Source organism: Drosophila busckii, chromosome 3R, assembly GCF_011750605.1.
Source record: "Drosophila busckii strain San Diego stock center, stock number 13000-0081.31 chromosome 3R, ASM1175060v1, whole genome shotgun sequence".
Taxonomy (NCBI): Eukaryota; Metazoa; Arthropoda; class Insecta; order Diptera; family Drosophilidae; genus Drosophila; species Drosophila busckii.
Window position 1 is genome coordinate 20,412,193 of NC_046607.1, and position 13,020 is coordinate 20,425,212.

At 42.1% G+C, this 13,020-nt stretch overlaps 1 protein-coding gene across 2 annotated transcripts in view; it reads right to left on the minus strand.

The window, feature by feature from the left end:
* Nucleotides 1-1,967: 1,967 nt before the first annotated feature.
* The window catches only part of LOC108603583 (protein tincar), a 44,156-nt gene continuing 33,103 nt past the window's right edge, over nt 1,968-13,020 (minus strand). Inside the window, exons 5-9 of one of the 2 annotated variants that reach the window (XM_017992523.1) lie at nt 11,644-11,878; nt 6,040-7,791; nt 5,544-5,958; nt 4,148-4,835; nt 1,968-2,917 (exon numbers count right to left, since the gene is read on the minus strand). In XM_017992523.1, the coding sequence (XP_017848012.1) occupies nt 2,108-2,917; nt 4,148-4,835; nt 5,544-5,958; nt 6,040-7,791; nt 11,644-11,878 (3,900 nt within the window). In that variant the 3' untranslated portion in view covers nt 1,968-2,107. Of the gene's footprint in view, nt 2,918-4,147; nt 4,836-5,543; nt 5,959-6,039; nt 7,792-11,643; nt 11,879-13,020 lie in introns of those variants that run through there. The other variant, XM_017992525.1, reaches the window with a different exon arrangement.

Below are 13,020 nucleotides of genomic sequence, written 5' to 3' on the forward strand. Positions count from 1 at the left end.
TTTCAGAATATACCACTCAAAGGACGAAAGTCCTTACAGGAGCGGAGAAAAACAGCATTTTCTGTATACAGAAAATAGGCTGTAACTTCCGTATCCTTTGCAGGATCAGGACGAAATTAGTGTCAAACGATGCTGCTTTGAAAGCACTATCAGCTGACCAAAGGACATTCGCATCGTCCTTGTAGTTTGGGAGAAAACAGCCTTTTTGTGTATTTGGGCAACTTTTCGCGAGCCTGAGGCTGAAAAATTCCAAGTCGATGGTTCCTAGATGACCCCATAATCCTTGAATGCAGTTCTATAGAGTATCATCTCCTGAATCCTGCAAGCCAAAAATTTTGCAAATGCGCAAGGATACGACGGAGATATGGCTATTTTTCTTTGCAGGACACTGAGTTTTACTTGTCCATATCTTGGATATTTGCAGCAGGATCTCAATCATTTTTGGCAACTGGATTATATTCATCAAGGAGTTTCAGAATTTTTAATTCAAAGGACGAAAGTCTTTACAGGATACGAGAAAAGCAGCTTCTTTCGTACATACAAAATAGGCCATAGCTGCTGAATCCTGTGCACGATCAGGACAAGAATAGTGCAAAAGGATGCTGCTGAAAAAGTATTATCAGCTAAAATAAATTGATTTCAATCTGTATAAATAAAGACACCTTTTTTCGGGGTTTCACATAAAGCGGTGGTATTTCTTTATTTACCATTGATAAACCTTTAATCAAATATGTTCTGTATAAATAATTTAAACATTTATGTATTTCATTTGTTAATTTACGTGCGTATCCATTTTTATATATGCGTCGTTTATCATCATGTGGTTGCTCTTGGGGTATTCTTCGCTATCATTTACAATTTACTCGCTTGGTTAATACGACCGATAATTCATATAAGGGGATATATACTTAGTATGCTTGTTTAGTGTGTAATTTTGTTACTGACCTCTTAAACTAAATAGAAATTATGTTACAAAAGTCTGACTTAAATCTTGTTGTTTAGCTTTAGTGCGCTTCTTAAAGGAACCAATGTTTAAGATATACATATAAGATATATGGCCTAGATATTCATCACTCGAATCTAATATAGTATAATGCAGAAATAGAAATATAAAACGCGACAAACTTGGGCAGTGCAAATGTTTGAGAGGGGGCGGCGGCGGTGTAAAATGATATTTGAGTTATTATAATACTAATCAGTCTTGATAACAAAAATAAATACGGTCACAAATTGTTGAATGTTTTCAGGATAAGGATTACACATCAATATAATATAATATGTATACATATATATCTTTTACATTTACGTTGAATTGCGTGCGTTTTAAAAGCCAAGTAGAGAGCGTTTAGCGTTTGAAAGTCTTGAAGTTTGAAAAGGTTTTTAGTTTTCGTGGGATATGTATGGGATGCTGGTGCTTGTAAGAAGTCCGTGAGTTATGTTATGTGAGTGGTGCTAGAATATCCAATGTTACAGTTATAGCTGCAACTGCATTATTAACATTAGATATTGGTTCATATTGTCGCTTTGTTACAATTACAATTTTACAATTAGCTTAAGTACATATATGTAAGAGACCATTTTATATAAACTGCTGAAGCTTAGGATAATAATGCTATGGCGACTAGCTGAAGCGTTTCTAATGCATTTTGGGCTAGATAGAGTTAGAAAACCATATAATTACAGCTTAAATTCGTAGGCATTGTTAAGATTTTGAAGAAAGGAAGAAATACAATAATTGTGTGTGTGTTTTGCTTAAAGTTAATACAGTTGATTTATATATATATATATATAGTATATTTGCCATAGGTGATATGATAAAATTGTGTTTATACACACACAGACGATGACGATTTAGTTAATCGCTTTATTATCTTACACATTGTATACAAGCATAGTGTGTATAAATATATTCATATATGTAATCATATATGTATTTGTTTAGATTTGTATAAATAGTTTATATATATGCATTATAGCGAACGCTGACTGACGTTCTGGGGACTTGACATAGAGCTCTATTTGCTTTTGTAAAGCAACATAATGTTCAAAGCATTAACTTGAGACTAATACAGTGTGATAATGATAATGATAATTAGCTTAGTGCTGCTTAGTGCAGCTGCGCAGTTACGTAGAGTCCGCAGTCCTGATCCGAGGCCATGGAGTAGTTGGCCGAATCGCGATCCTCGGGTATGGTGGGATGCGTCTCATGTGGCAGCTTGCTGAATGCATGATGAGCTGCCCCATAGCCCAGATGTCCGTAGGGCGACTCGGCGGCTTTGCTCACATGCGGCAGTCGGCGCAGGAAATGCGGATTGGAGTAGCGCACTCCATTGGGCAGCGTTGTGTGTGGCTGAGCGCCCAAAGCGACCGCCGAGTTGGCATAATGCATGCTGGGAGTCTTGAAGCTGCTGACCTGCGACGGCGGCGGCGGTGGACCCATCGAGCTGCTCATGGCTGAGGTGGAAGCGTAGCCGCCGTTGTTGTTGCCGTTGACAAGCTGCTGGCTGTGGCAGCCCGCCGGCAAGGGCATGGTGGAGCAGTGAGCGGTGTAGTCGAACTTCTGCTCGGGCACGGAGCGTTGGAGTGGCAGCGTGGCGCTGTTGATGGCATTGGCGGGATCGGCATTGAAGCTGGACATGCGCATGTTGGTGCAGCGGCCGTAGGGCTCCTCCTGTATGGGTGGCTGGGGTGGACGCGGTGGCGCCTTGGAGTTGGCGCGCGGTCGTATGACCACATCCAGTTCGCGCTCTTCGCCGGAGTGCACGCCGCTGGAGGATTCGGAGGGAGCACGCTCGGGTGGCGAGGTGGTGTGGCTGCTTTCGGTGATCGAGTTGGTGTCGCTGCGCGGCGTTAGCGCCTCGTTGGGCACGCCAGAGTCGGCGCGACGCAGGCAGCGGGGTGTGGAGCTGGAGGCAATCTGAGGAGGCAAGAGGATAACAGAGAAGCGCATAAGAGCCAGACAGAAAGTGATTGAGAGTGTGAGTGTGGGGAATGAGAAAAGGATTTTTTCAAGAGAGAGAATCAGAGAGTGGAGAGGAGGAAACATGGCCATGTGGGCTGCTTCAGTTGGACGCCTGCAAGTGAGAATCAAATCAAATCATATCAGACAAGTGTCCGTTATCCTGTCGTCTGCCAGACAAGCTGACTATCCATCACTCGTATGTGACTGTCTGCATGCATCAGCATGTGTGTGTGTGTGTTGGTGTGTGTGTGTGTCACTCTAGCTAGCTCTGATTTATGTCGTCTCATAACTGCAAAGCATAAATTCAATGCTTGACTGCACACAACTTGCCCCCCCCGCGGCTGTCGGACGTGACGCTGTAACAAGCTCAGATAGACAAGCACACACACACATGCACACAAAGACACAGCTCAAAGCTCTATTTATGACTTTCTTGAGCTGATGATTAAATATGTACAAGCTAAGCTTAAAGCCAAAGATTATAAACACCTTAAACAAGCTCAAAATCAAAAAGACAAAGTGAATTAAATAAATTGGAGCTTAAGTGCAATAGGAAATAAAAGTTCAATTAAATGTTGTTAACAATCTTAAAGTTGCGACTTAATCAATCTTCATATTCTAATCAATCTTTTATTCATCAAGCTGACAATTTGCAGTCCACAGACTATAAACAAATCAAAAAGAAACAAACAACAGAAAAGTCAATTAAATAAATTTAAAAGCAATAGCAATCAAATTTGTATTGATTAATTTTTACTGACTAGCTTAAAGCCAAAGATTATAAACACCTTAAACAGCAATAGATAAGCTCAAAATCAAAAAGACAAAGTGAATTAAATAAATTTGAAGTCAAATAGGAAATAGAAGTTAAATGCTGCTGACTAGCTTAAAGCTGAGACTTAATCAATCTTCATATTCTAAGCAAAAATATGCCATGTTCATCAAGCAATCTTAAGCTGACAATTAAATATGTACTAATAATTTGAAGTCCATAAACTATAAACTCAATTAAATAAATTTAAAAGCAACAGCAATCAAATTTGAACTGTTTCATTTTCGCTAACTGAAATTTTCAGCTTTAAATATTTAAATTTATATAAGCGTTGTACTCAAATCTCTTTCATGTTAATCAGCCATGTCTAGACCGTAAATTACAATCAATGCTCATCCCCTTTGTTTACTTACATGCGCCTCGTTGGTGTGAACTGCGACTGTAACGGGAGCAAGTGGACTGACTAGATGTTGATAATGCGGCTGCAGCGGATGTGCAAGCGGTTGCTGCTGCTGCTGATGAACTGACGGCTGTTGTGGCGGCGGCTTGTGATGCTCTGGCGACAGTTGCATGATCTCGGGCATAGCTTGGGGAGCGCGTGCGAATGGCGCATGTGGATGTTGCACGGCTGGCGGCGGCGGCAGTGCAGCACCTTTGACGGGCAGTGGTGGTGGGGGCGGTGGCGCTGGCTGTGGTGGCTCTAAATCACGTGTGGACGCATAGGTGATGCTGTCGTCACGCACACAGGCCAGCAGCTTGCCCTCCTCGGAGATGTTGTCGTCGCTAATGCCGCCCATGCCGCTTAGATTTGCATAGTCGTGGGCGTGTGCGTGTGCGTGCGCGTGGCCTTGCTTGTTGTGATGTTGTTGGTGGTTGGCCGGCGGCGGTGGCAGCATTTCATCGTACTCGCTTAGATGTAATAGACCGCCGGAGACGCCGACGCCGACAGTGACGCCAACGGATATGTTGTTGCTCTTCATGCTGCCCATCGTGATGCCCACAACGGCGCCAGCGGTTGCCGCTCTTAATGTCGCGTACTCGCCGTCGTCAATTTCCCCCGCAGCACCGGCAAAACATAGCGCGGCTCCACGGCCCGTATGGCTAACAAAGTGAGAGCGAGAGAGAGAGAGAGCTTAATTATTAGTTGTTGTCTTGTGCAGCGAGCAGCCCTTGTGTGGTGGTAAGTTCGTTTAAACAGTTAGTTTAGTAAGTTAGTAGTACCAATAACAACAACAGCAGCAATAACACAACTTTGGTGCAATTAGTTAGTTAGCATTTTAGTAAAACATTCGTTAGTTGTAGTGTCTAGTTAGTCCACATATAAATCAAGTTAATAACAAACATAAAAAAACTTTGCGACAAGCGGAACAAAATAGTTTCCTTACTTCAAATGCCTTTTGTTTCAAAGGCTTTCAAATTTGTATTTAATTCGTTAAACTAAAACACACACAACACCAACTGAATATATAAATATAACAATGTTTTATGTATGTGTATGTGTGTATGATTTAATTAAAAGTGCGCAACCAATTGTTGTAAACAAAAACAAACGTGCATATGTAAAATAATAAATTGCTAAATGCTTTGGGTTTGGTTTGGGTCTGTGGGGCAAATGCATAACCGTTTGGGGTTGTGTGTCTGTGCTAATGAAATGGTTGGTGAACTAAATAAATGAAACTAAACTAAACTAAGTTTAGATTGAAGAAGTTGAACGGACAACAAAATGGCGGCCAATATGCCACGCAATCTTTAGGTGTTTCTATTTCATTTGTTTTTTGGTTTTTTTGTAGCTAAAAAACGATTTTTTACCGCTTGCCATCAGTTTGTTCTTGGTCACCAATTAGTAGGACATCATCAGACGTACTCGTTACTTCGTTAAAGGTGACCTTCAACTTGGGCGAACTGGGCGTCAGCTTGGGCCAATAGATATCCTCCTGTGCAGCCAAACTCATGCCCGCCAGCTCCGTGCTAGTGGCTGTGCTCATCATATCCGGCTTGCCCCCATCCATGCCATTGACTGTGGTGCTGGTCGAGTTGCCGCCGCTGCTCGAATTGCTGCCCGTGCGCTGGCCACTGGACATTAAAAGCGGCTGAGCACTCGCCTTGTTCAGCAGACCGCCATAGGTGTGGTCCAGCGGTGGCAGCTTAAACTGCCAGCGTCGCTTGATGGTCAAGCACAGCCAGACGACAATCCAGAGCAGCAAATGTGTCACCCCCACAAGTGCTAAAGAGAAGAGAACATAAGTCTAAATAATTGAGTCTAAGCCCAACAAGCAAAAGCCGTTAATTGGCTTAGACAACTTACCTGCCAGAAAGGTGGGACAGTGCAGATTATTCTTGTACGTGGCGCTTAGATCGTTCAGCAGCGGAGCCTTCACCACGGCCAAGGCCAGCACAAAGCAAAGCGAAGCGCAGTGAGCAAAGTAAATCCAAGTTTCATTGGCTTTGAGCGTTATAACTGAACGATCTCGCATGCGTGTGGCCAAGCGTCCATGGCCATAAAGATAGAGCACCATAGAGGAAGCCAGCACCAAAGCGGTGGACAACAAATAGAGCGCCAAAGTGACTGTAGCATTTAGCACAAGACCTGGTTGATGCACTGGCATAGCCTCGGCATAGACCTGCAGCTTGTAGAGATTGGAAACGCCCACGTAGCCCAGCACAGTATCCAGCGCGGCAACAATCATTTGCAGACTGAAAACGCATGCAAAGGACTTGGAAGTGTTCCAAAACACAGCAGGATAACGCACAGTCCACACGAGCAGCGCGCAGAGCAGATTAACAAACTCAGCGCTGGGCGGTTGAGCAAAAATGGCCACATCGATGGGTTTGTCTATGCCAAAGAACAACTGCAGCATGCCTGCAAAGCCATCCAGACGCACATAGTCATTGGAGTTGGGTGTGGCGCTGGGTGTAGTCAATGGCGTCAAAGCTGGCAGCGATTGGAAGTCAGCATCGTCCTGTTCGCTGCTTTCTTCCAGCTGCTCGGAGCTGCTGCGCGCAACAAACTCACTGGAGCTTATTGCTGCATCGCCCAGCATATACTCGGGTTCGATTTCTACGCTGGATTTGAGATCTGTGCTGCGCTTGTAGATGCGTCGCTTTTGCGTCTTGGGTTTGATGGCAATAATCTTGGAGTTGCTGGAGACTGGCGTCGAGGGTATGATGAGCTCCGGCAGCATTTCAGTGCGCACTCGATGTATATTGCTGTCCCGCGTGGTTGTCTCTTGCTGCTGATTGTATTGCTCAAGCAGCGCCTGTTCATGCGAGGCAACATGATGGCGTCGCTGTTGTTGTTGCTGCTGCTGTTGTTGTCGTTGCTTGTGATGCTGCTTGTGATGCTTTTTGTGCGACTTGTGGTGATGATGTTGCTGCTGCTTGACGATAGGAGCTGCGGTTGTGCTGCTGGCAGCTGCTTCCGTAGTCGTTGTCGTTGTTGTAGTTGTAGTTGTTGTTGCTCTAGTTGTTGTGGTGCTGCTGCTGCTGGTTGCTGCTGCTGTTGTTGTGGTGCTTGTTGTATCCTTGCTGCTTGCTTTGTCCAATGTGCCCAGCTGTTGCCAGTTATCGCGACTCTTTGTTGTTGTTGCATACACAAACTCATTGCTAACATCAAAGTCGGGCAAAATAATAGCACCCTCCTCCCCAACACTCTCACGCTCAAGCAGCTCCTCACCCTTTTGCTCAACTGCGTCCTCGCGATTAATTAAATCGGGCACTTGAAAATAACTTGGCTGGCTCGTTGTTGTTGCTGTTGTCTTGGCCGCTTTACGGCCATTGCTGCCTTGCTTATCACGCATCAGCTCAAACAAATTATTATTGATGGCCCCCATACCAGCAGCAGCGCCAGCGCCTCGCATGGGTGTAAACATCGTATCGTTGTAGTAGTCCTCGCCCTCATCCTCACGCTCCAAACTGTTTGTGGTCATGTTAAGCAAACGCTGCTCGTCTTGCTGCTTGCGTTGTGTTGCTGACGGCGGCATTGAATCGACCACCGACAACGCCATCAAATTGCGTCTATTGATGACAACAAAATCCAATTCGGTGGCCCACACTTGCTCTACAATAGACAAAGCGTAAGTAGTAAGGTTAGCTTGCAATTAGATAGTGAAGCCAATATACGCCCGATTTGGTTCAAAGGCTTAATTGCTTTGAAGTGCTACAGAGCGTGGGGATTAGATATTCAATACACACACACACACACACAATCAGTTGAGTGCTTACAGTTTGTGAATATATTTGAATAGATTGCTAATTATTGTTATTCGGCTTACGGCTCTAATGGCGAGTTTATGCGGCTCAGACCAGGGCTAATTAAGCAGACACACAACATGTGCTGCTATTCGAGCTTAGGCTTTTGTTTATGACGGCTTAGGCAAGTGAAAATTTGTAGCTTAGACCTACAAATGAATATTAATGGCGGTTCAAGTTGTGGGGCGTTGCTTACAGCCGACTAAGCACTAAATGGCTTATCGATGCTTAAGCTTTATTCTAGTTTAAGCTAAAACACGCATAATAATTAGTTTGCCACATGCATATAAAATACGCAAATAAAAAGTCAAGACAATGGCGCAACTTGAGAGCGCAAAGCTTATAACAATGACTGCCATCATAATATGTTGTCGTTGTCCTCAATGTCCTTGTACGCTCGTAAAAACCGACAATGCCCAAAAATCTGCAGATTAACCCAGCGGCAAAGTCTGAGCAGCAGCTCGGCGTTTATGGCAATGACAATAACAGCAGCAGCAGCGCCGCCCAAGCAAACTAACGCGCTGCACGTCTCAAGGCGAAGCATAATGAAAATGCGCGAGCGAGACAAACGCCCCACTGTCCATTCAGAGCGACTCCCCATCGTGTTGTAGTTGTGCGCTGGCCGATAAGCCTTGTCGGTTGGTTGGTTGGTTGGTTGGGCCGCCCCCAGTCCGGACGCTTATGCTGCTCGTTAAGTCTTTAGCGTGAATAATGATAAGTTTCATGTCTTGGGCAGGCCACGTTCTGGCCACAGCGCATCTTGTTGCCACTTCCGCATCCCCCCCTCGCCACGAGGCTGCCCGTCCGTATTGTAATTTGAGTGCGCCAGTTTAGCAGCCTTTTACGCGCTCAATATGGCGCAAAAGCAAAAGCGCCGCTTGGGCCGCCTGCACATTAATTATTTATGAGCGCAACACGGCGTATAAGTGATTTTAGCCGTTGGTCGCTGATTTTCTTATATTTTTGCGCTTATCTTTTAATTAAATGCATTAATGAATTTTTGCTTTAGCGTAAATAAAGCAATAATATCTTTCAAGCAAAAGTTTGTTCGAAGTAATCAAGCAACTTTCTTGTAGTTTTCAGTTACGTATACGTAATTTCAATTGCCCATTAAAATGTCGTAATATTTTAATTAAATCAAAAAAATGCTTTTGCTTGGGCGTCTTGACGCTTTTTATGCGACTTGTGGCAAGTTTTTAAAAGCAATTTTTTTACTGCTGCTTCATCTCTAATTGGCTCTTATGCTTTTGCCCAAGAATTTTCATGTTAATGCAAAAGTTGCAAACATAATTTTTTATGATAAATGCACCTACAGCCAAAGTCAATCAAAAAAGTAAAGTTTTTATTTAATTGCTCAGCGGAAATTATAAAGCTCACAGTCGCAGCAGCAGCTTAATGTGCAACTGACGTGAGCTCGACGACGTCAACGCAGCCGCCTGAGCAGCTTATGGTCTTAAAGCTTGTCCACTTGGCTGACAGAACGGGACAAGGCAATGCACTGCAGCAGCTCGCTTTCAACTTTGTGGTTGTGTTATAAACAAAAAGAAATAAAGCAAAATCGAAATTAATTGAAAAATGACACGACTTCATGCCGTGCATGATTTTTTATAAAGCCAATGCCGCTCGGATAGTCACTCAGCCATATTTTTAATTTACTCCACACACACAAAGACACACACACAGAGACAGAGCAAGCTGTGTGGCTTTTGTTCAGTGGCTGCTGCCATTTTTTTCTTGCTTTCTTTTAGTTTGCACTGTTGCCTGGTTCAATAAACCCGCCATACGGTCGCTCGGTCTCTCGCTTGGTCGCTCGGTCAGTCAGTCAGCCACAGACGTGGTTTGTGTACAAGACTGTGGGACTCTGTGCTCTGATTCTCATTCTGATTCTGATTGGCACTGGGACACACTGAAGCTCGCTTTAAATGTGGTTAATTTTGATGCGCCTGTCAAATGCAATTAGCCATGTCTAATCGAAAACAAAATACCAAGAAAAACAACAAGCTGCTAACGTTTTTTTTTTCTTTTTTTACTAAGCTAAATTATGTATGTAAGCTGGTGGCTTAAACAAACGCATATGTTGATTAAAAGCGCAAGCTTTGTGCAGATTTCGGAGCTTCGAGTCCTTTTTTGTGTATTAAGCTTGCTGCTGGTTTTCACTTATTTACTGCTGAATTAGTTTACTGTGCTAAGAGTGGCATTAGCGCCGACTCACAGGCACACAACACTGAGAGAAAATATGTAAGCTATTTCATATCAATATAAGTTATGCAGCTAAATTGTCAACAAATAATTTGCAATATTTTCAAAGCTTTAGTAGCTTTAAATATAAAATTGCATTTTTTTGGCAATTATTATAAATTCTAAAAATAAAATCAAAGCTTGCTTAAATTACTAACAAAATAAACTTATAGCTACTTTCTTTTCCCTCTTTCTTTCTTTATTATTTACTGATTTTAGCTGCATAGTAATTCCTTTATTCCTTAACTAGCCTAAAGACGATTCTGTTTAATTACTTATAAATTCTGTATAAATAATTTTAACTATTTACTGAGTTTTTCCCAACTCATTTTATTACTTAATTATTTTAAGATTTTATTTCAATATGAATTTGTTGCTAATTTAACATTTTACCTATTTACTGAGTTTTTTCAACTCATTTTAGATTTACTAAATTATAAAGATTTTATTTGAATATCAATTCGTTGCTATATAGAGCTCCAAAGCGCACTTGTTGCTAGCTTTCTAACTTAACTTTTCTCTCAGTGTTTATATGTGAACAGCGACTTGCAACTGTCCTGGCCGTTTTGTTCAACATTTGCAGAGTTTTGGCTTGCGCGCTCCTCGCCCCGCGTGCTCTTTGTTAATAACATGGCCTATTGCTGCCCATAATGGCTAAGCCCGATCTTATGTGTGTGTGTGTGTGTCCCGTGTTTACTGCTGTGACTGTTGTGAGCCACATGCAGTTTGTTTGGCTGTTGTTTTTGTTTGCTGCTCGGTAACGAAGACACACACACACACACATATGTGTATGCGTTTGTATTTATAGTTTGTTTGCAGATTTCCCAAGCGATTGACAGTCATTGCGCATTCTCTCTGTCTCTCTGGCAATTCCCTTTGGCTCACTTTGTTAAGCCAGCTGTTAATAGTGTTTATCTGCTGCTTATTTAAAGATGCCACAACATGCACACATTGTGATATATTATAAAATTATATACGCGCTCGTATTGTTATAAATTAATTAAAATGCAACACAATGGCAGACCATTGTTGCACTGATTGCCTGCACCTTCCAATTGACTTCAGAGCAAGTGACAATGATGCTGCCAACAAAAGTCGGTGGCAACAAAGTGCCGAGCGGGCCCAGGAAGTGCCAAATTGAAATGCAATTGAGCAATAAAAGCGCCAAGCAGAAAATGTCGAGCGTCATAAAAATAAATAAAAGCGCTGGTTGGCTGCCTTTTGCTTTGTTGTTGTTCTTGTTGTTGCGGCAGCGGCAACTTCCTGTCACTGCATATTTATCGTAGCATACTTTTGTGCGCAACGCGCAAACCGCGTTGACAGTCGAAATTGCAACATTGTCAGCGCATGCAACAAAAACTTCACCCTCAACCCAACACCCACCGCTTTTAACCGCCTGTCAGCTTCTCTTAATTGCACTCACCTTTCGGCAGCAGTCCGTTCTCAATGATGCGCGCCTCCAGCAACAGTCGCGGCAACAGCAAACACAGAGCTATGAGTATGTGCACAAATGCCGCCGTCGGTCCGCCATGTGTCCATAGAGCACGCAATGTGCCACCACGTGACTCCTCCTCCAAGCCATCCTGTGGTGCCAGCGTGCAGCGACGCTCTCTGGCTCCAGTGGCCAGCTTGATGCCATCGTTAGCCAAATTGCCAACCTGCGAAAAATGAAAGTGCAAATTGTAATTACTACTCGGTAAAGAAAACTTCAGTGAGCAAACTAAAATATAATTTTAAAAGCTTCAAATTATTTATAAATTATTGTTACTGTTGCAAAAATTGTAACAATTGTTTAGTTATTATTGTCAAGGCTTTAGCATATTCATTTATTTTTTACAGCTTTAGTTTCTTTATATTGTGTGACATGCAATTTGCAGCATTTGGTATTTTTAAAATATTTATAAATTATTTTCAAACATACAAAAGAAGTTAACAATTGTTTAGTTATTAGCGCTGGACTTTAGCTTATTGTTTTATTTTTTAATAGATTAATTAACAGGTTTTTGTGTTGTGTGACATACTAAAAAGATATTTGAAGCATTTGTGCAGCATTTGGAATTTTTAAAATATTTATAAACATACAAAAAAGTAAACAATTGTTTACTGCAAATGCTTTAAATGCATATTAAATTATTGTTTAATAGATTTAAAGCTTTGTTTTAATGCTTGCTTTAAATTATGCTACTTAATAATTAATTTGCCAAGCCTTTAACCTTTTAAATCAATTAAATTGCATAAATATAGCAACGCACAACCAAAAACATTAAGCAAAGTTCAATTTAAAACCGCAGCTGACTGACCAAACCAAAAAATGCAAGCCCAGACTACCGCAATTAATAAAATCAAATGCAATGGGTAAGGTAAATGAAATGTTTTTTTTTTTAGTCAAAAAGTTGTGTATGGCGCAAAGCTTTAGATGTTTTTGCATTTTTTATGCGCTACGTGGAAAGTGTGCGACGCGTATACGACGCGTTGGCGCATAAAAAATTCACGTGACAAATGATAAATGAAATATTTATATTAACAGCGTGTAGTTGAAGCTGAGCACACACACACACATACACAGAGAGCGACTAAAATAAGTGAATGGTGCATCACGTGCGCTATATAAATAAATCCGCAGTGTTGAGCTTTTAAATTAAAAACAAGCAGAGAGCGAGACACACACATGCGGAATTGTGGCTGCAACTCTTTCTGTTGTGTTTTGTGCCTCGTTTCCATTTCGTTTCGTTTCGTTTAGCAGCAACGCATTTGAAGCGCAAATGCACACACAAACACACACATAGAGTGGTGCGTATGT